Below are 21,032 nucleotides of genomic sequence, written 5' to 3'. Positions count from 1 at the left end.
CTTTCCCCACAAACTCATACCTATTCTGAAATTCTTTTTTACTGTTGAAGTTACCACCATCCTTCTAAGCCATCCAGATTCACCACCTCTATGTTATCCTCCCTTCTTCACTCTCAGTCACTCCATATATCCAAAATGCTTGCCAAATCTTGTTTCTGTCCCTACAACATTCCTCATATATCCATTCTCCACACACACAGCTACTTCCTTAATTAGTTTGGGCTCTCATCCCTTCTTGCCCTCATCATTACTATAGCCTTTTAATTGGTGTGCCTACCTTAAGTCTCTTCTCACTCCAATCCATTATCTAATACAGCTGCCAGAGTGATTTTCTTAAAGTGTAGGGCTCCCTATGTCAATCCTATACTTAATAAATTCCCATGATTCCCTATTGACTATAGGAACAAATATAAACTCTTCTGTTTGGCATTTAAAGCCCTTCAAAAGCTGGCTCCAAGATATTAGATAGTGAGATAGCAGATGAAGCACTGGACTTGGAGTCAGGAAGACCTGAGTTTGAGTCCTGCCCCATATACTTAACTAAATAAGTCACCATGGGCAAGCAATTTAACCTTTTCAGCCTCAGTTTCCTATTTGCAAAATAAGGAAATAATCCCGTGTGATAGTAATGGCAATTAAAGATTCCCCTGTATTGGCTTGGTTTTCAAATTGATTGTATTAAAACCCAGAGTTTGTTAATCCCACCTGTGGGATGGGCTTGATGATGTGAAAAGAAAGTCCTGAAGTGGGAGGAGCTGGTGACATAGATTTGGAGAGACAAGAGAGAGGCGGAAGTTCTTTTTGGAAGCAGCACCTCGTGGAGAGGAAGAGACTAAGAGATTGCTGGTGGCCGCTTTGAATTGCCCTGGACTTTTGAGACCTGCCCCCTGAGCTGCCAAGGACTGAGGAGACATGGCTGTTTTGCTGGTACTTTGTCTGTCTGTTTTGATGTTATTTTGCCAGATTTGTCCACTGGTGAAAGACTGTCCTGCTGAAGAAGTCCTGGAACCTGGCATTTGGTTAAGAAGGCCTGAGACTGTCCTGCAGACAGAGAGTGAATACTGTCCACTGGTGAGGGACAGTACTGAGAGTGAATACTGTCCACTGGTGAGGGACAGTACTGTTGTTGCAGGGGTCTGGAGACTGTCCGGCAGACAGAATGAATACTGTCCACTGGTGAAGGACAGTGCTGTTGTTGCAGGGGTCTGGGAGCCTTTCTGTTGGTTCAGAAGCCCTGAAGAAGGATTTTCTTGTTGTATGTTTACAGAAATCCTGGGAGAGGGCTTTGCTAATGTGTTCAGGGGTTCTAGGGCTGTTCTACAGACAGAGGATAAATTCATGAAGGGACTGGCAATGTATCTTATGGCCTTGCTAAGCCTTGTCTCTCCAGGAACTAAGATTGCTGAGAACTTGCCTCGTGTCAAGATGAAGAAAAGACCTCCATTTGGGTATTAAGTGCTGTGTTTAAACTTGATGTAACTCTGGGGTAGATTCAATTGTGATCCAGGGGTGGGGAACTTTTGACCTTTTTGTGTTCTATGGTTGAGCAAATGAATGTATTTTACTTATGTTTGGAAACTAATCTCCATTTGAGAAGAGGGGCTTTGTGGTGGACTTAATTAAGGTATAGCCTAGGGGTGGAGAAGTATTTGGAACAGAGACTTTGTAATTGATTGAATGATTGGAAAGTCCTGGGGTGGGGTAGGCCTTGGAGATGATTTAATCACACTTAGTAAATGCTGTATTTTGAATGATGTCATGTTTTGATCTTCTCTGTTCTGGGTTTGTTACTGAATAAAATAGAGAGCACCTATGCTGGTATTTTGAACCTGGGAAGTTGCCTTTGCTTGGTATTACATTACATCCCGTCTTTCCCAAAGGGTTGTTGTGAGGATAAAATGAGAGCATCTGTAAAGTGCTTTCCAAACCTTAAAATGCTAGTTAGGTGTTAGTTGTTGTTGTTGTTGTCTTTCTGGCCTTTTTGCACATTTTTTTATACATAGTATGTTCCAGCCATGCTGATTTCTTTGTATTCCTCTTGTATGGCTCTCCATCTTCCTTTTCTCTTGTGAGCTGTTTCCCATGTCTAAAGGTTTCTCTCTTCACTTCTGCTTCATAGAATTCATGGTTTACTTTGAGCCCCGACTTCTATGGGAACCCTTTCCTGATGAGCAATTGCTAGTGCCTCCCCCTAAATCATCTTATATTGATTTTGTGTACACACACACACACACGCACCCCCAAATTGTGTCACATTTTTTCCTCCCATGTGGTCTTTGAAAACAGGAACTTTTTTCTTTTGTTTTGCATCCCTAATACTCAGCACATAACAGAAACTTAATAAATGTGTATTGATCGATAAATTCTCAGAAGCTACTCACTCCTTTAGCCAAGGTCACCAACGATTTCCTAATTGCCAAATCCAATGGCTGCTTCTCAGTCCTTGTTCTGTTTGACTTTTCTAAAGCATTTGATACTATTGATCACTCTCTCCTTCTCAGTATTTTCTCCTTCCTTGGATTCCTGGATAATACTCTCTTACAGTTTTCCTCTTACCTTTCCAATGACTATTTCTTGGTGACTTTCAATGCTTCTTCTCCATCTTCTAACCTTCTAAATATGAGCATTATCCACAGTTCTATCCTCAGCCTTCTCTATACATTCTCTTTTGGAATCTCAATTGCGAAGGGGTGGCTCCCAAATCTGTATTTTCATCCCACACATCTTTCCTGAGTTCCAATATATAATTTAGATTGCTTGTTAGACACGTCTACGTTGTTATCTCACTGGAACCTCTAACTCAACGTATCCAAAGCTGAGCAGGGTAACATTGCATGTTAAGGAAGCATTCTCATATGTAGAAGAAATCCAGGAATCAGAATTGGGGAAACGCTGGTGAGCACCTGGGTGAAGATCAACGGAGGTAATCAGTATCTCACAGTGTTCTGTCCTGAGCCTTCTTCTCTTCTCCCTCCATACGATTTCACTTGGTAATCTCATCATTTCCTATGTAGTTACCTTCTTTGTGCTGATGATTCTCATATCTACCTATCCTGCCTCCACCTCTCTGCTGACCTTCAATCACACACCTCCCACTGCCTTTCAGACATCTCAAACTGGATGTTCAGTAGACATCTTAAACTCAACATGTCTAAAACTGATTATTACCTTTCCCTTTAAACCTCCCCCGCTTTCTACTCACCCTATAGAGGGTAATACCATCCTCTCAGTACCTCAGCCTAGAAATTTAGGTGTCTTCCTCAGCTTCTCAGTATTTCTTACCCCCCTCCCATAGCCAATCTATTGTCAAGGCCTGTCAAATTCACCTTTGCAACATCTTTCAAATATGCATCCCCTTTCTCTCCTCTGACCTTGTTACCACTCTGATGCAGGCCCTCGTCATCTCATGGCTGGGCTACTGCAATAGCCTGCTAGTGTGTCTGCCTACATCAAGTTTTTCCCCACTCCATTTCATTCTTTGTTCAGCCACCATGTCACCCTCCTACGTAATAAACTCTCTGTGGCTCCCTATCATCTCCGAGATAAAATACAAAGTCATCTTTCTGTTACTCAAAGCCCTTCTTAACCTAACCCCCTCCTACCTTTACAATATTATCCTACCTTATCCTCTACATGTATTTTTTCAATCCAGTGATACTGATTGTTCCACAAATAAGACACTCCATCTCTGGGTTCTAGGCATTTTCTCTGGCTGTTCTCTGTGCCTAGAATATTCTCCTTCTTCATCTCTACCTACTGGCCTCCCCAGCTTCCTTTCAGTTCCAACTAAAGTCCCATCTTCTAGGAGCCTTTTCCAACCCCTCTTGATCCTAGTGCCTTCCCTTTTTAATTATTTCCTATTCATGCTGTATATAGTTAGTTTGTATGTATTTGTTTGTTTATCCTTCTCCCTCCCCCCCCCTTAGATTATGAGCTCCTTTATGGCAGAAGCTCTCTTCTGCTCTTTTTTATATACTTAGTGCTTAGCACAGTGCCTGGCACTTAGAATGCATTTAATAAACCTTTAATAACTTACTGAATACTTACTATGTGCCAAATAATATGCTAAGTAAAACACTAGGGATAAAATAGAGGTAATAACACATTCCCTGCCATTAGGAAACTAATATTCTAATGGAGGAGACTACCATATTATGTTTAAAAAAAGAACATATAAGATACATGCAGTATTAATCGAACATAATCTCAAAAGGGAGATACCATCAGTGGGGCATGGGTGGTGAGAGGTTGGAAAAGGCCAAGGAGACTGGACAAGGTCTCCTACAGAAGGTAGGATCTGAGCTGAGTGCTGAGGGAAGCTGGGAGTCAGAGCTGAGAGAGGCAGAGCCACCTTCCAGGCAGGAAGAATAGAACATGAAAAGCCACAGAGTTGGGAGACGGAGTATCATGATCCCAAAACAGCAAGAAGGCTAGTGTCGCTGGATTGTAGAGTGTGTATACATGTAAGAAGACTGGAAAAGCAGGAAGTAGCCAAATAACAAAGGGCTTTAAATGCCAAGGAAAGGGCTTTATATTTGATCCTGCAGGTAATGGGAAGCCACTCTGGAAGTCATTGATCAGGGAAGTAACATGGTTAGACTTGCACTTTACAAAAACTACTTGGATAGCTGAGTGGAGGATGGATTAGAGGAGGAGTGATTTCAGGCAGGGAGACCAACCAAAGGCTATTGCAGTACTTTAGGCATGAAGTGGTAGGTCCTGCACCAGGATCAGAAGTGCCAAAAGAGAGAAGGGGGCTGATCTGAGAGATGCCGTGAAGGTGGAAACAACAGATCTCAACAACTGATTGTGTATGCGAGGTGAGTATGAAAAAGTCAAAGACGAAATTGAGCTTATGAGACAATATGACTGGGAGAATGGTGCCTTTCTGGATTTGATTCTCTCCAGCAGGGCACAAATTTCTGGAAAAGAAATGATGGAAACATTATGGAGAAGTGACCATTTACCCTTAGAATTTGTGACCAAGCAAAGAAAGGCCAGACATCTTTTGGCATGCACTCTTGATTGGAAGAAAGCAGATTTCAAAGGGTTCCAAGGAAGGATAGCTAGGATCCCATGGACTGAAACTGTTCAGAAGTCATCTATAGAGGAAACAGGAAGGGAACAAGATTTATATTGAGCACCTGCTAGCACCTACATATGAGAATGCTTCCTTAACATGCAATATTACCCTGCTCAGCTTTGGATACGTTGAGTTAGAGGTTCCAGTGAGATAACAAGGTAGACGTGTCTAATAAGCAATCTAAATTAGCACTGTGCTAAGAACTTTACAAATTTAATCTCAGTTGATCCTCACAACAAGGGTTTGTTTGTAACTGGTCAAGGGGACAAGGAGATCAAAGAAGAGACGGAATCATTGCTTCAGGAGCATGGGATGATGCCAACCAACAGGGGTGTGCAATTTTTATTTTATTTGTGTTTTCTTTGTGTGATACAATGATCTTTGCTTAGGAGACAGGGGACCTAGAGGACCGAGAGCCCCAAAGCTCTTAATGAATTCAGGTAACCAGCCCAGATAATCCTTATCCTCAGGTGCCAAAAGATTCAATGATGTAATTGCTGAAGTTCTGTTAGTGATATTGGAAAGATTTTGAAGAATAGAAAAATATTAACAGCACTAGAGAAGGAATTGATGTCCCATTTTTAAAGGGGATAAGGAAGTAGGGGGAAAAACAGAGAGGGAAAGAGAAAGCAAGAGACAGAGACAGAACCATATAAATTATGAGGCAATAAACTTGACTTCAATTCTTGGAAAAATTCTTGAATCTTACACTTGGGTTCAAGAAATGAACTTTCCAAATACAAGATTAAGGAAGGCAAAAGTAGACAGCAGTTGATCTCAAAAAGATACAGAAATTTTAGTAGACCTCAAGCTTGATATAAGTCCATAGTGTACCATGGCTGTCCTGTATACATATGCTCTCTTGTGATAGCCAGGTATGAATTACCAAATTACTTGCTGTTTAAGGTTTTTATTTTGTACTCTTCTATCTTTGAGTATGTATACATATATCATACGGCCACACCTAGAATCAGCTTTTACTCAACATCAATACTGAATTGAATTTTTTTAACGGCCTGCTCAGGAATAATATTGCATAATTCTTACTTCCCCTGTTTCATTTAGTTGAATTGAAACTAAAGTGTTGAAATAGTCTTTTGCTTATTATTTTTACATAATTGTACACATTTATACATCAACATCATTGAAACTAAAATGATCTAGAAATTTTAACCATTTTTTCAGAACAACTTAAAAGTTATTTTTAATACATTATAAGCTGGTTATTTCATAGATCTAGTTATTGAAATAAAAAATGTTAACACAAGATGGCAGTAAACAAAAATTTTTTAAACTATTATGTTAAATATTATGGGGTTCCTAAAATATAGTTAAGGGAAATTTGAAAGAACATTTTTCGAGTTATCATTGTTACAAATTAATGAAGTTTCAGATTTACATCAAAGCTCAATTATGTTCAGCTTTAGTAACTTAATTTCAATAACTAGTTCCACAGTTATGCATGAAAATTCTTATGCTTTGCAGGATTTGCCAATTATAACAAATTTTTTAAAGGTAGTGCATTTGAAAAGAGTAATGAAGCCTAGTTTTTGTAGGAATAGCAAATAGACTTTAAACATCAATATTTCCTTTTGTTGATAGTTTTCTAAACTGACAAATAGCTTTGAAAAGCTGAGCTTGCACCAAATGAAACAATGTGGGACTCTTAAAAATGATGAAATTCCATTTGAATTGAGCAACATAAACCAAAAATTAGAGGTAAGATATATGTTCATGACTATCTTCATTTGTATTAAAGATTGATTTTTGTGGTTGGCTGTTAATATTGAATGTAATATATGGAATAGCTTGCTTATAGATGGTAGCAAACACCATTCCCAATTAATCTTGCTCTGAGTATGTTCTTTTTAGTGTCTGTCCCTTTGGTGAATTAGAGCAGTAATTTGATACACACATTTGAATATATCAAGCCAATTTTTCAGAACCAAAACAAAAGTTCTTGGACTCTGTAGATGTGCAATATACTTCAGAAACAGCCCATGGATGAATATTTAATTAATCTCTTGATGTCTGTGCAATCATTGGGTACTGAAATTTGAATGAAGATGTATGCAGCATTTTCTAGGACAGAATTTGGGCTGTACTTTCTTGAAAGATAGTAGCACTTTACAGTGACACTTGATAAATGAGCATATCATGATATTCATGAATTGATGCACTCTGTCCCCTCAAAATCTGCATAGGCCTTTTCTGTCTCACCAGTTCCAATCCATACACAGAGCAGTGGCATGGGTAATGTGGCTTCTCAAACATGCATGTTTCATAGAATTGTCAAAGTCTTCTAGATAAATGATATATTCAAATATTTGTGTGCTTTAACTGAACGTAATGTAATTTCAAAGAGAAGCCTTCAATACTGATTTTCAAAAATATTGTCAACAATGGTATAATCAAACTCTATAAAGTTGCAGTGCTCTGCTAGTACATTATTTGAACATTGCAGCTATGGAGTTTATACAGGTTCTTATGGACACCTATAACATTGTTTTGCTTATTATGTTTTTTCCCAAGCCAGTGAATCATGTTAAGCAAGGTATATGATGGATAAAGACCAAGCCAATTATTGTCATTTGGGCTAAATAGTCTTATAAGTCTTACATGAAAGAATTAAATAAGCATAATATATATCACCTGAAGCAAAATCTTAAAATTAACTTTTTTAAGCTTTTTAAAATTTGACTTTATTTTACATCTAGAAGTCATATCTTCCCCATAGGATCATAATCTGGAATCATAGCAAAATCAATGGCAAAAGGTGGCTAAATAAAAAATTTTCACCTTACAAGCATTTTTCTAGATGTAAAGTCACATAAATTAATTGATCACAGAAACAGTTTTTTATGTATTTACACTTGCTTATAACTACTTGCAAAAGTAATTTTTAGAGCTGAGCTTCCCTGTGTTTAGTATAAACCTAAATATTCATTTTGTTTGGAAATATCAATTTGTACCATTGGGAGTGGGGGGGTGGGAGGAGATTTATTACATTGGTGTAAATAATTTCTATAATGAAATTCCCATACACATGGAATCCATGATCACTTCTCCTGGAATCAGATCCTTGGTTGGACCTCTGGTTCCAATTCAGTTCAACAAATATGTATTAAGCACCACAATTTGAAAGGTCAGCCATTTGAGAATACAAAAATGAAGAGCACAATTCCTGTCTTCAAGGAGCTTAAATTTTACTCTCGATATCTTTTATCCAGTGAGGGGAAGATATGGAAAGGGGGGAGAGAGGCAAGGTAGGGGTATAGGACATAGGGATATGTACACCAAAAATTCAATGTTTCCCTTATTCCCTCCCTCCAGAACAAAACAAAACAAAATTAATTCTTAGCTGTTGATCAGATCCCAGGATTATATAACTACTGGGCTAAAGTCCATGGAGTTTGGAAGACTGAGAGGACCAGAAAATGCCTGGTGGCTAAAAGTCCTCTCGTCTGAGCATTTCTATTCTTTTTCATAATCTCATCCTCTTATACAGTCTTGTATCATGATTGCTTAGGATATGGATTTAGCACAAAGTTAATTAGCTCTATGTAATTCAAAAGTGTGCCAGGGAATATAAATTTTTTTCATTCATTATGATTTTGGTTTCTTCAATGAATTGTGATAAATACTAGTATGCCTTGAAAAATATGAAATGCTTTAGTGCTGCCAGAATTTGAGTTTGTATCTCTTAAGTATTCTTTTCAAAATTATGAATAAAACAGAGATGATATTTGTCTAGATATAATTCATGTAGAAATATTGCCTAATTATTAAAATAGAACCTTATGAATAAAACAGATATTTGTCTAGATATAGTTAATGTAGAAATATCACCTAATTATTAAAGTAGAACCTTTCACTTTGTACAAATGAAGACATTCATTACAAGTTAGCGGATTTTCCCATCAGTAAGAGCTACAAGGAGGTATCGTGGAATGAGCATTAGATTGGGAATCAGGAAGTTCATTTTCCAATATTAGCTCCTGTAGCTAACTGGATGACTTTAGGGAAATCACTTCCTCTCTCTGGGTCTCGGTTTCCTCATCTGTACATTGGTGTCAAGGGGGAAAAAGAAGAGGAGGGCAGTGGAAACAACAGCAAGTTAGGCCACAATATTAGCATTGGAAAGCATCTTAGAGATCCTGTAGTTCCATCCTCTCATCTAATAAATCAAGCCCAGAAAGCCTTAGTTATATTGCCTAATATTAAACAGCTTAAAATGATAAAGCACAGCTCTTCTTTTTTTGTCATAATATATGTATTTAATAGTAATCATAACTAATATTCATAATGCACTTAAATGTTTATAAAGCACTTCACATACATTATCTCATTTGATCCCCTGTGAAGTGCTAAAGTTGTTATATTATTCTCACTTACAGATAAGAAAGCTTATGTTAGTATCTTTCATGTCCGGGTTCAAATGTCATGAGGCTGAATGGTCATCTCAGGGAGCTTGTGCCCAGAGCTCCCCTGGAAACTTCTGGAGGCTTCAAGGTCAATATAACTCAGTGCTTGAGGCCTTGGGGAAGATGAATTTCCTATCTGTTCCTGGTCATAGCATGGCCTTGACCAGAAGCAGCCAGGAAGTTTCTTTTATCACAAAGGCCCAAACAATGAACTATCTTGTCCTTGAAGCCCAGGAAGTTTCCAGGGGAGATCTGGGTGCATGCTCCGTGGGATAACCTCTCTGCTTGTTAAGCCTCGCTAACACTAGTAAGTATCAATGATTCAAACCTAGGTCTCTTGACTTCAAATCTATCACTTTTCCCACCATAACATGCTGCCTCCTAAAAAAGCACTGAAATTTTAATGAGACAAAGAAACTCTGTACTGTTCAATTTGAAAATGGTTGATAATGGCAGTGACTTGTGTTGGAACTTGTGGATTTATGAGGTAAAAACTGAGCAAATTTTATCAAACATTATCCAAAAGAATTCACTGAAAACCATGAAAAACCTTGTTCTTTTTCTACATGTGGTATAGCTTTAATTTTCTAACTCAGTATATTGATTCTGCAACCATATTAAAGTGGCACCAATACATGTTATAGCTGAACAAAACTGGAGCCCTGACAGTCCAATCATTTCAGTCATCTTCATGATTAATCTCAATGACTGTGACCAAATGGACTGTGCAGCAAACTACACCTATTAAGATAACCAATTTAATCAGCTCAGCCAAGCTGCAGACTGGCCATTTTATGTATAATTTAGTCTATAACCAGACACAGTTACTATGGAGTTTATTTCTACCATATCGTTGCTATAGTTTTATTTCAAAATTTTAACAGAAGATGTTTTAATTCTAGAAAGCGGAAACAACAGAAAATAAAATGTCAACTCATTCATTCAGCCCACAAGCATCTATTAAGCACTCAATTGTCCAACACAAGTATAAGCACAACAGAAAATTTAAATAAAGAAAGATAACACAGCCCTTGTTTGTGAGTGGCTTATAGGTGATTCAGGGAGACAAGCTGTTAGGGCCAATCCCAGAAAAAATTGTAAAATAGGTGAAACTTGTCTATGAGCACCCAGCCAATGCTCCCTCTAAATTTTGCAAGATGTGGACTATGCTCCATGAGCAGACAATACTGCTTGGCTAGTAAATCATTCTTTCCCTATTTAATGGTTTCTTCTCTGCTCCCTACAAACATATCAATGTCTTCCTCATTCTTAAATCTTCACTAGATTCTAAAATCCCTTCTGCCTCCTGTCCTATATCTCTCCCCACACTCCCCTCCGCTAAACTGCTTGAAAAAGGCATATATCTACACTAGGTGTGTCCCCTCTTCCTCTCTCATTCCCTTCTAAACTTTTTTCTACTTTAGCTTCTGATCTCATCATTCAAATGAAATGTCTTTCTCCAAAGAGTCTCTTCTCTTAATTGCCAGGTCTTAAGACCTTTTTTCTGAATCCTCACCCACTGATCACTTTCTTCCTGAGTAAGTATCCTTACTCAGGATTTTCCTGATACAGCTCTCTTGGTTCTCCTATATATTTTACTGCTTTTTTTTTACTCTCCTTTACTGGATCTTAATCCATGGTTTGCACCTTGTATGTGGTTGGCCCCCAAGGCTCTGTCCTGGACCCTCTTTATTTTTCTCTGCAAACTGTCTCAATCGATCTCATCAACTCCCAAGGATTCAGTTATCATCTCTATGCCAATGACTCCTAGATCTGCATACTTAGGCCTAGTGTCTCACCAACTGATTATTGGGCATTTAGAAATGGATGTCTTATACATGTCTCAAATGCATCATATCCTTCCTAACATTCACTCCTTAGAACCCATGAATTCCTTTAAGTTCCAGATTAAGTATTATCCTCTTAAAGAAGAGGCCTTTCCATAACTGCCAGCTGCAAATACCTTCTTCTAAAGGTTACCCTCTACCTGCTCTATATGTATTTTTTTTAAAGCAATAGGGGTTAAGTAACTTGCTCAAGGTTGCATGGCCAGTTATTTCTGGGTGTGGTGCTGAGTATCTGAGCCCGGATTTGATCCAGGTCATCCCGACACTGGAGCCGGTGCTCTTACTCGCTGAGCCACTTGGCCACCCCTAAGCAATCGGGGTTAAGTAACTTACTCAAGGTTACACAGCCAGTTGTTTCTGGGTGGTTGCTAAGTGTCTGAGCCCGGGATTCGATCTCCAGGTCTTAACACTGGAGCCGGTGCTCTTACTCGCTGTGCTACCTGGCCGCCCCTCTATATGTATTTTTGCATGTACTAATTCATAGATATGTTGGCTCCCCCATTAGAATGTAAAATCTTTCAGAGAAGAGACTATATTTTGCTTTTTATTTGTATCAACCGCATTTAGCACATAGTAAGCACTTATTAAATGATTGTTGATTATTTAACAATAAGGAACCACTGCTTGGCCTAAGAGACTCAGGGTATTTGTCCCTTACCCTTCTCCATTAAGAAGGACCCATTTGTTCTGGACTCATGTAGGTAGCCTGGACTAGGTTCAGTCCTAGCCTGGCCTTTAATGAGAGGCATTAAGACCACCCCCTTTTCTTATACCTTTTGGCTTGCCTTCATTTTGGTGCCTTGGAATGATTTGCTTAAAGCTTAGGTTTTGGTTCGTGTCTCAAATAGAAAGATACTTAATGTACAATATGAATCAGGTATGAGACAGGTATTTATTTCCTATGCAAAAAAAGAAATATACAAGATATAGCAAGCACTGATAAGACTTCAGCAAACACTAACTTATACTTTTAACTATTTTACAATCTGCCAAGAGGCTGAGTCATAAACATGAGAGTGAAAAGCAGTCTGTGGGAAGATTGAGTGAGTATTGCTGTATCTCACCTTGGTGTTGCACTGCCCCCAAAACTCCCTGTCCATGTCTTCTGTCCATCCATGCTAGGAATTAAGTTCATTCTCTAGCCAATGGTCATCTTCTACAAGAAGCCCTAGACTAGTTATAGTTGTCTATACAGCTTTGACCAAATAACCCAAGATGTCAAACTTCTTGGACTCACAGGGTGGCTTCCAAGTTTGGCCACGTCCATGTCAGGATCAATACTTGTTCACCTAAGATCAGGAAAGAGCAAACACAAAAAACACAACGCTAAACCTAGGACCAGGCTTGCTTATGCAGGACCATGGGCATTATCTACTATGTGATCACATGGTGGCTGGCACTTCTTTCCCCTCTCCCTGACACCTCAGAGTGTCAGGAAATCCCAGAGGTACATAATACCACCTGGAAAGTAGAAGGAATTGAGGATTATGGACAGAGTCACCCCCTTTTTTAAAGATCCACTGAGTCATTGGCTCTTCCAGTTCAGGGACTGATGAAGGGATTGTTTGAAAAAAGTGCCAGACGCACTCAGCACTGACCTGCTGGGAGCAGAAAAGGAAGTTCTGCTCATGTTCTGTATAACACTTGGTTACAAATGATTGAAATCATAGTATGATTGAATGATTGAAATCACGAGTATGCTTATTGCATCTCAGTTCTAGAAAAAGTGCTTTGCTCTTCCATCTCACATGGTTACTGTCCCATCTGACTCTTTCCCTTCTTTGGTGACTTTTTTCCCCCCAATTACATGTAAAAACAATTTTAACATTCATATCTTAAAAATTCTGAGTTCCAGATTCTCTTCCTCTCTTCCCACCCTCATTGAGAAGGCAAGTAATTTTATATAGGTTATACATGTGCAGTCATGCAAAACAATGCATTTTTCTATGCATTTTTCCACATTTCCATGTTAGTTACATTGTGAAAGAAAACACAGACAAAAAAAACACAAGAAAAAATAAGGGAAAAGTATGCTTCAGTCTCCATTCAGACTCCATCAGTTCTTTCTCTGGAAATCGATAGCATTTTTTATCCTAAATCCTTCAGAATTGTCTTGCATCATTGCAAAGCCATTCACAGTTAATCATCAGATAATATTCGTGTTACTATACATGATGTTCTCCTGGTTCTGCTCATTTCACTTTGCATCAGTTAATGCAAGTTTTTTCAGGTTTTTCTGAGAGCTTCCTGCTTGTCATTTCTTATACCACAATAATATTCCATCACAGTCACTTACAAGACTTGTTCAGCCAGCACCCAATTGATGGACATCCCTTCAATTTTCAATTCTTTGCCACCACTAAAAGAGCTGCTATAAAATTTCTGGACATATTTTTGTTTTTTCTCTCTTTGAGATACAGATCTAATAATGGTATTGCTTAGACAAGGGGTATGAATAGTTTTATAGCCCTTGGGGATAGTTCCAAATTCCTCTACAGAATGGTTGAATAAGTTCGCAACTCCCCCAATAGTGCATTTCTGTCTCAATTTTCCTACATCCTTTCCAACATTTGCAATTTTCTCTTTCTGTCATATTAGCCAATTTTATGGTATTTTGGGGTCATTTTAAGTTGCATTTCTCTAATCAGTAGTTATTTATAGCATGTTTTCATATACCTATAGATAGCTTTCACTATATCTGAAAACTACTTGTTCATATCCTTTGACCATTTATCAATTGAGGAATGGCTGTTGTTTCTATGAATTTGACTCAGTTCTCTATATATTTGAGAAATTAGATCTTCATCAAAGAAACTTTCTGTAAATTTTTCCCCATTTCTGATTACTAACCATGTATTTCCCTCTATCCTCTTTCCCTGCCATTTATCCTACTCTGTCTCTCTCTCTCTCTCCTTTCATTCTTTCCATTCTCAAAAATGTTTTGCTTCTGAGTTTTACCTCCCCCAATCGCCCTCCTTTCTATTAATTCTGCTTCTTCTCTTTTCTCCTTCCCCTTCTACTTTCCTGTACAATAAGATAGATTTCTGTACCCAATTGAGTATGTATGTTATCCTTTTGAACCGATTCCTATGAGAGTAAGATTCATATACTCCCTCCATCCCAACCTCCACTATGTTTCCTTGCATTGTAAAAGCTCTTTTGCATTAGATAATTTACTCCATTCTGCCTCTCCTTTTCCTCTTCTCCCAGTGTATTCCTTTCTCACCACTTCATTTTATTAGATAATCATCCCATAGTATTCAAGTCACACCTCTGCCTTCTGTCTTATGTATATTCCTTCTAACTATCCTAATGAAGACAAAGGTTTTAGAAGTTATAAATATCATTTTCCCATGTAGAAATATAAATAGTTTAACCTTATTGAATCCCTTATTATTGCTCTTTCTTGTTTACCTTTCCATGCTTCTCTTGAGTCATGTATTTGAAAGTCAAATTTTCTATTCAGCTTTTTATCAGGAATGCTTGAAAGTCCTCTATTTTGTTCAATTTCCATGTTTTTTTTTTTCTCCTGAAGGATTATACTCAGTTTTTCTGGGTAGGTGATTCTTGGTTGCAATCCTGATTCTTTTGCCCTCTGGAATATCATATTCCAAGCTCTCTGATCCTTTAATGTTGAAACTGCTAAATCTTGTGTTCACCTCACTATGGTTCCACAATATTTGTATTGTTTCTCTTTTTTAAGTTTTCAACATTCATTTCTCAAAGATTTTGAGTTACAGATTTTCTTCCCATCTCTCTCCTACCCCCCACCCCAAGATTTCAAGCATACTGAATATGCTTCCCCTTCCCCCAACCTTCCCTCTCTTATGTCCCCCCTAACACCCCAACTCCCCCTTACTTTTAATTGTTTTGGGGGGGGGGCTATTTTCATTACTTTCTCCTTAACGTGGGAGCTCTGAAATTTGGTTACAGTATTCCTGGGACTTTTCATTTTGGGGTCTGTACTGTAATGCCAAAAGAAAGGCAACTTCCCAAGGTTCAGAATACCAGCATAGGTGCTCTCCATTTTATTCAGTGACCAACCAAGAACAGAGAAGATCAAAACATGACATCATTCCAAATACAGCATTTACTAAGTGTGATTAAATAATCTCCAAGGACTACCCCACCCCAGGACCTTCCAATCATTCAATCAATTACAAAGTCCCTGGTCTAAATACTTCTCCACCCCTAGGCTATACCTTCATTTAGTCCACCACAAAGCCCCTCTTCTCAAACGGAGATTAGTTTCCAAACATAAGTAAAGTACCTTCATTTGTCAATCACAGAGCACAAAAAGGTCAAAAGTTCCCCACCCCTGGATCACAATTGAATCTACCCCAGAGTTACATCAAGTCCAAGCACAGCACTTAATACCCAAATGGAGGTCTTTTCTTCATCTTGACACAGGCAAGTTCTCAGCAATCTTAGTTCCTGGGGAGACAAGGCTTAGCAAGGCCACAAGATAAATTGCCAGTCCCTTCATTAATTCATCCTCTGTCTGTAGAACAGTCCTAGAACCCCTGAAAACGTTAGCAAAACCCTCTCCCAGGATTTCTGTAAACATACAACAAGAAAATCCTTCTTCAGGGTTTCTGAACCAACAGAAAGGTTCCCAGACCCCTGCAACAACAGCACTGTCCTTCACCAGTGGACAGTATTCATTCTGTCTGCAGGACAGTCTCCAGACCCCTGCAACAACAGCACTGTCCTTCACCAGTGGACAGTATTCACTCTCTGTCTGCAGGACAGTCTCAGGGCTTCTTAACCAAAAGCCAGGTTCCAGGACTTCTTCAACAACAGGACTGTCTTTCACCAGTGGACAAATCTGGCAAAACAACATCAAAACAGACAGACAAAGTACCAGCAAAACAGCCATGTCTCCTCAGTCCTTGGCAGCTCAGGGGGCAGGTCTCAAAAGTCCAGGGCAATTCAAAGTGGCCCTCAGCAATCCTTCTCAGTATCTCTCTGCCTCCACGAGGTGCTGCTTCCAAAAAGTCCTTCTGCCTCTCTCTTGTCTCTCTAAATCTACGTCACCAGCTCCTCCCAGTTCAGGACTTTCTTTTCACATCAACAAGTCCATCCCACAGGTGGGATTAACAAGCTCTGGGTTTTAACACAATCAATTTGAAAACCAAGCCAATACAGGGGAATCTTTAATTGCCATTACAATCACAGGGTCTCTTTCAGGAAGTGACTGGTAGATTCTTTCTATTTCTATTTTACCCTCTGATTTTAGAATATCAGGGCACTTTTCCTTGATAATTTCTTGAAAGATGATATCTAGGCTATTTTTTTCATCATGGCTTTCAGGTAGCCCAATAATTCTTAAGTTATCTTTCCTGCATCTGTTTTCCTGGTGAGTTATTTTTCTAATGAGATATTTCACATTTTCTTCTATTTTTTCAGTCTTTTGATTTTGTTTTATTATTTCTTGATGTCTCATAAAATCATTAGTTTCACTTTTCCCATTTTAATGTTTAAGGTATTATTTTCTTCACTGAGCTTTTGTACCTCCTTTTCCATTTGGACAATTCTACTTTTAAAGGAGTTATTTTCTTCATTGAACTTTTGTGTATCTTTTTTTTTTTTTTCGATTTGGCCAATTCTTTTTTAAGGCATTCTTCTATTCATTGGATTTTTGTGCTTCTTTTACCATTCGATCTATTCTGTTTTTAAGGTGTTATTTTCTTCAGTTTTTTGTGCCTTCTTGATCAAACAACTCTTTTTTCATGATTTTCTTACATTATTCTCATTTCTTTTCCCAATTTTTCCTCTACCTCTCTTTCTTGATTTTTAACATCCTTTTTGAGCTCTTCCATGGCATGAAACCATGTATTTTTCTTTGATGTTTTGGATATAGCAGTTTTGACATTGTTGTCCTCATCTGAATTTGTGTTTTCATCTTCCCTGTTACCATAGTAACTTTCTATTGTTGAGATTTTTTCTTCTGCTTATTCATTTTTCCAGCTTATTTCTTGATTTTTAACTATGATAAAATGAGGCTCTGCTTCTGATTGAGAGGGGCCACTGTCCCAAACTTCAGATTTTTTGTGAAACTGTTTTCAGAGATAATTCTGTGTACCTGTAAGTTTTTGGCTCTTCCAAAGTGGTAGGATCTAGGCATAGGTATGTTAACTATTCTTCTAACCTGTGCCCTGGTCTGTGAGCAACCACAAGTACTCTTTTTCACCCTGGAACTGTAACCAGGGTCCCTGCTCCTCTGGGCAGCAAGCTCTGGTATGCTAGTGCTGCTTCTCACCCTGGGACTAAGATCCAGGACTGCAACCCAGATCCAAGTATGAATAAAGTAACAAAGCCCTGCCCCCAGTGCCAACAAAGGCACTCCTGAAACCTCCTTCTGACCACTTAGTTGTTTGACACCCTTACCATCATCTATGGGTTGAGAGGTCTGGAAACTGCCACTGCCACAGATGATTCAGTTGCTCCCAAGGCGCAACCTGTACTGGATTGCTCTCCACTCTCACTCTGGTGCAACAGACTTTTTCTGCCAACCTTTTAAATTGTAGTGGACTGGAAAATTGTTTGACCTTGTCCTTTTGTGGGTTCTCTTGCTCCAGAATTTGTTTTGAGGCATTATTTAAAAGAGGGGGTTGGAGGAGAGCTCAAATGAGTTCCTGCCTTTTTCTGTCATCTTGGCTCCATAGAAGGTTGCTTATGCCTCCATTTCTTAGATTCCCCTTTGTTCCTTGGACCCTTAAAGTTTGGTTTCTGTACGCATCACTATATTGCAGTGGTGTTTTAAGATCATAAATGGCCCTTCTAATAACTAACTCAAATGTCTGTTTTTTTCAATCCTCATCTTCCTTTACCTCTCTGAAGTATTTGTGTTAACATGGTAACTAAATAAATTCACTGGACTCACAGAAGCAAGGGAAATAATCAGAATGTTTTGTTGCAAGTAATTATGCCACAATTCTAGCACATGGAGATTGCATTTCGCAACCAAAAAGAAAACAGGATGTGTTGTCTGTTTATGACTCTTCCCCTCTTCTCACTTCCCTGGAAGTCTCATGTATTACATCCATGCTTGGTACCTACTCCAGAGTTATTTCATCTGAAGGGTGAACTAATGATGATTTAGTAATTAAATAAGCCTAGACTGCATATGTATAGAAATATTTTAGGACTGCTTCATCCCTCGTACATTTTTCATTCTTTATAGTTCCACTGGCACCATAGAAACTGTCCACCCCCTTGCCCAGCCAGTCTGAAGGAATTGGTACAAGTTGCACATAGGCTCATAAAGGAAGCTGTGTTTTTGAAAGTGGTTTTACTGCAAAAGTAGCCTCATGATATAACAGTAGCCAGTCTTCCACTATTATAGGAAATGGCATCCCTTCTTCACTTGAATCTACTTTATTATCTTTTCTCATCTTTAAAGGGTGGTAGAAGACAATAACCTTCCCTAGAGAGTATAAGCTAACATTTAAAACTCAAACCCAATCCTTTCCTCTTTCCTCTTTCTCTGCTCCCCTGCCCTTCCTTCTCCTTTGAGGATACAGAGTATTAGAATTGACAAATGGATCACTATTTAAGTGGAAAGATAAAACATTCAACCAATGACAGCTTGATATATCCTAATGCCCTTGGGGTAATAGAGTTTACTATTACTCTGTTAGTATTTCTCTATTAGTATTAGAGCATTATCTATAGTATACTCTATTAGTATTACTAATAGAGAATAGCCAGTCAGTGCCCATTGATGGAGTGAGTGTAATATATTCCTTGTTTATAAACTTAATGTGCCACAGAAGCAATGTGGTACAATGGAGAGTTATTCAAAGTCAAAGGACCTAAATTCAAATCCCAATTCTGCCATTACTATCTGTGTGACTTTGGGAAAATCATTAATCAGTCTGAGTCTCAGTTTCTGAATCTATAAAATGAGAATGTTAGGCCTCTAAGGCCTTTCCAGCTTTAAACCGAGGATACCAAGAACCTAACTTTTCTGAGCCTCCTCATCTATAACATGATTTCTGAGATCTTTATACCTCAGAATAAAATCTAGTGATCCAGTCAATAAACCCAGCATTGTGTGTGAAGAGAAAGAAAGAAGACTGGCCTAATAGGGGTGAAGAAAAATCATTTGAGATGATAAAGCTAGAATACATTAATAAATTTCATATCAGACTTTGGAGAGTTAATCCATAGACATTTCACTATTTATATGGCATCTTGGTTTATAAAGTCAATATTGGTTTTAATTTTGTGACTCTGTAAGTATTTATGGAGTAAAGGAAGGGAATAATAAATTCTATTGTTAGAAATTGTCAATTTAAGCAAATTTTTAGAAGGCAGAAAAATAGCCAATTGGTATGTAAATAAAAGTATTGCTATTCTGATTTTGTAATTTTTACATATTCACCACTTTATTAATATCATGTAAGTACAGAAAAAATGAATTAAAGGGGTAATCTTACTATTTGAACAAATGCTAATACTTGATGAATTTTTCTCAATAAAATTTTGTTTGTTTCTGCTACATATTACATAAAAATAATTTATTGAATTATTTGTAACTGGTATAATTACCAGAAAGATTTTTTGATAATTTTAATAAGTTAAATATTTAAAACATTTTTATGTGTGGATTTAATTGAATGGAATTTTACTGGATTTCAGATCCAGTAGGTATTGGCTTTTGTCCTACAAACACAAAAAGAGATATTTGATAATGATTCTAGGTAGAGGAGAATCGTCTATGCTTTCTTTTATTCATGGGTAATTAAGCAAATAAGTAGTTTACAATTAAAAATTATTAAGTACTTATTTTTCTCAATACTATGAGGAAACATGAAAATTATGAGATATGTGGTTGCTACCCTTAATTTTTATCTAATAGGTAAGATAAGATATATAAACAGATAAATATATTGATGTAAGGGAAAGGAGAATCATGTCTTCTCTTCCTTAAATAAACAAATAATGGCAGTTTGAAATATAATGTAACTAGGGCAAAAGAATGGTACAAAATTCTACAGAATTAACAAGAGGAGAATAAGTACTTCTTGCTAGGGTGATCAGGGAGGTTTCATGAAGAAAGTTCTGATGCTGGGCTTTGAAAGATAAATTTTATCAGTGGGCAAAGGATTGGTGTGGAGGGGGGGTGGATTCTGGGATTATGAAACCACATAAACATGGAGGTAGGGAAGCACAGGATATATTTGGGAAATGGAGCATTAGGTTTATGAAAGGAAATAGTATAATTGAAATAGTATAAATAGTAGTTAAATAGCAATTTTTTTCAGTAGATAGTAAGGAATGAGTGAAAATTTTTGATAGGAAAGCAAAGGGAAGTTTTACTTTTCAGGAAGTAGAATTGTAATGACAGAATGAATCATTCTGCATTTTGCCTCAAATTTATCATTTCACCAAAATTTTGTTTATTCCTTTCTTTTTAAAGGAATTTAGAGCAAAATCAAGAGAATGGGACAAGCAAGAAATACTATATCAGAACCATCTGGTTTCTTTAGATGCCCAACAAAAATCGCTATCTGAGAAGTGTAATCAGTTTCAGGTACAATATTTAAGCAGATCTTCTGAATTAAAAGACTTTAAAAAATAAAACATTGCTATTGTTTACTACCTAGGATGTAATCAGTTTGTTGAGTTGAATACCACTCTCTATGCTACTCTCTAAATCTAATTTACAAA

At 37.8% G+C, this 21,032-nt stretch overlaps 1 protein-coding gene across 1 annotated transcript in view; it reads left to right on the top strand.

Annotated features, from left to right (window-relative positions):
- The window catches only part of DEUP1 (deuterosome assembly protein 1), a 114,605-nt gene that overhangs the window by 13,478 nt on the left and 80,095 nt on the right, over nt 1-21,032 (top strand). The window contains exons 3-4 of the mRNA XM_069079900.1: nt 6,686-6,802; nt 20,782-20,895. Coding sequence (XP_068936001.1) covers nt 6,686-6,802; nt 20,782-20,895 — 231 coding nt within the window. The remainder of the gene's footprint in view (nt 1-6,685; nt 6,803-20,781; nt 20,896-21,032) is intronic.

The sequence above is a fragment of the Petaurus breviceps genome, unplaced genomic scaffold, assembly GCF_028583685.1.
Source record: "Petaurus breviceps papuanus isolate PSGF00001 unplaced genomic scaffold, PetGlider_PUasm1.0 91133, whole genome shotgun sequence".
In the NCBI taxonomy this organism is placed as follows: Eukaryota; Metazoa; Chordata; class Mammalia; order Diprotodontia; family Petauridae; genus Petaurus; species Petaurus breviceps.
The sequence above is the reverse complement of the archived record's forward strand: the minus strand, read 5'-3'. Positions and strand labels throughout refer to the sequence as shown.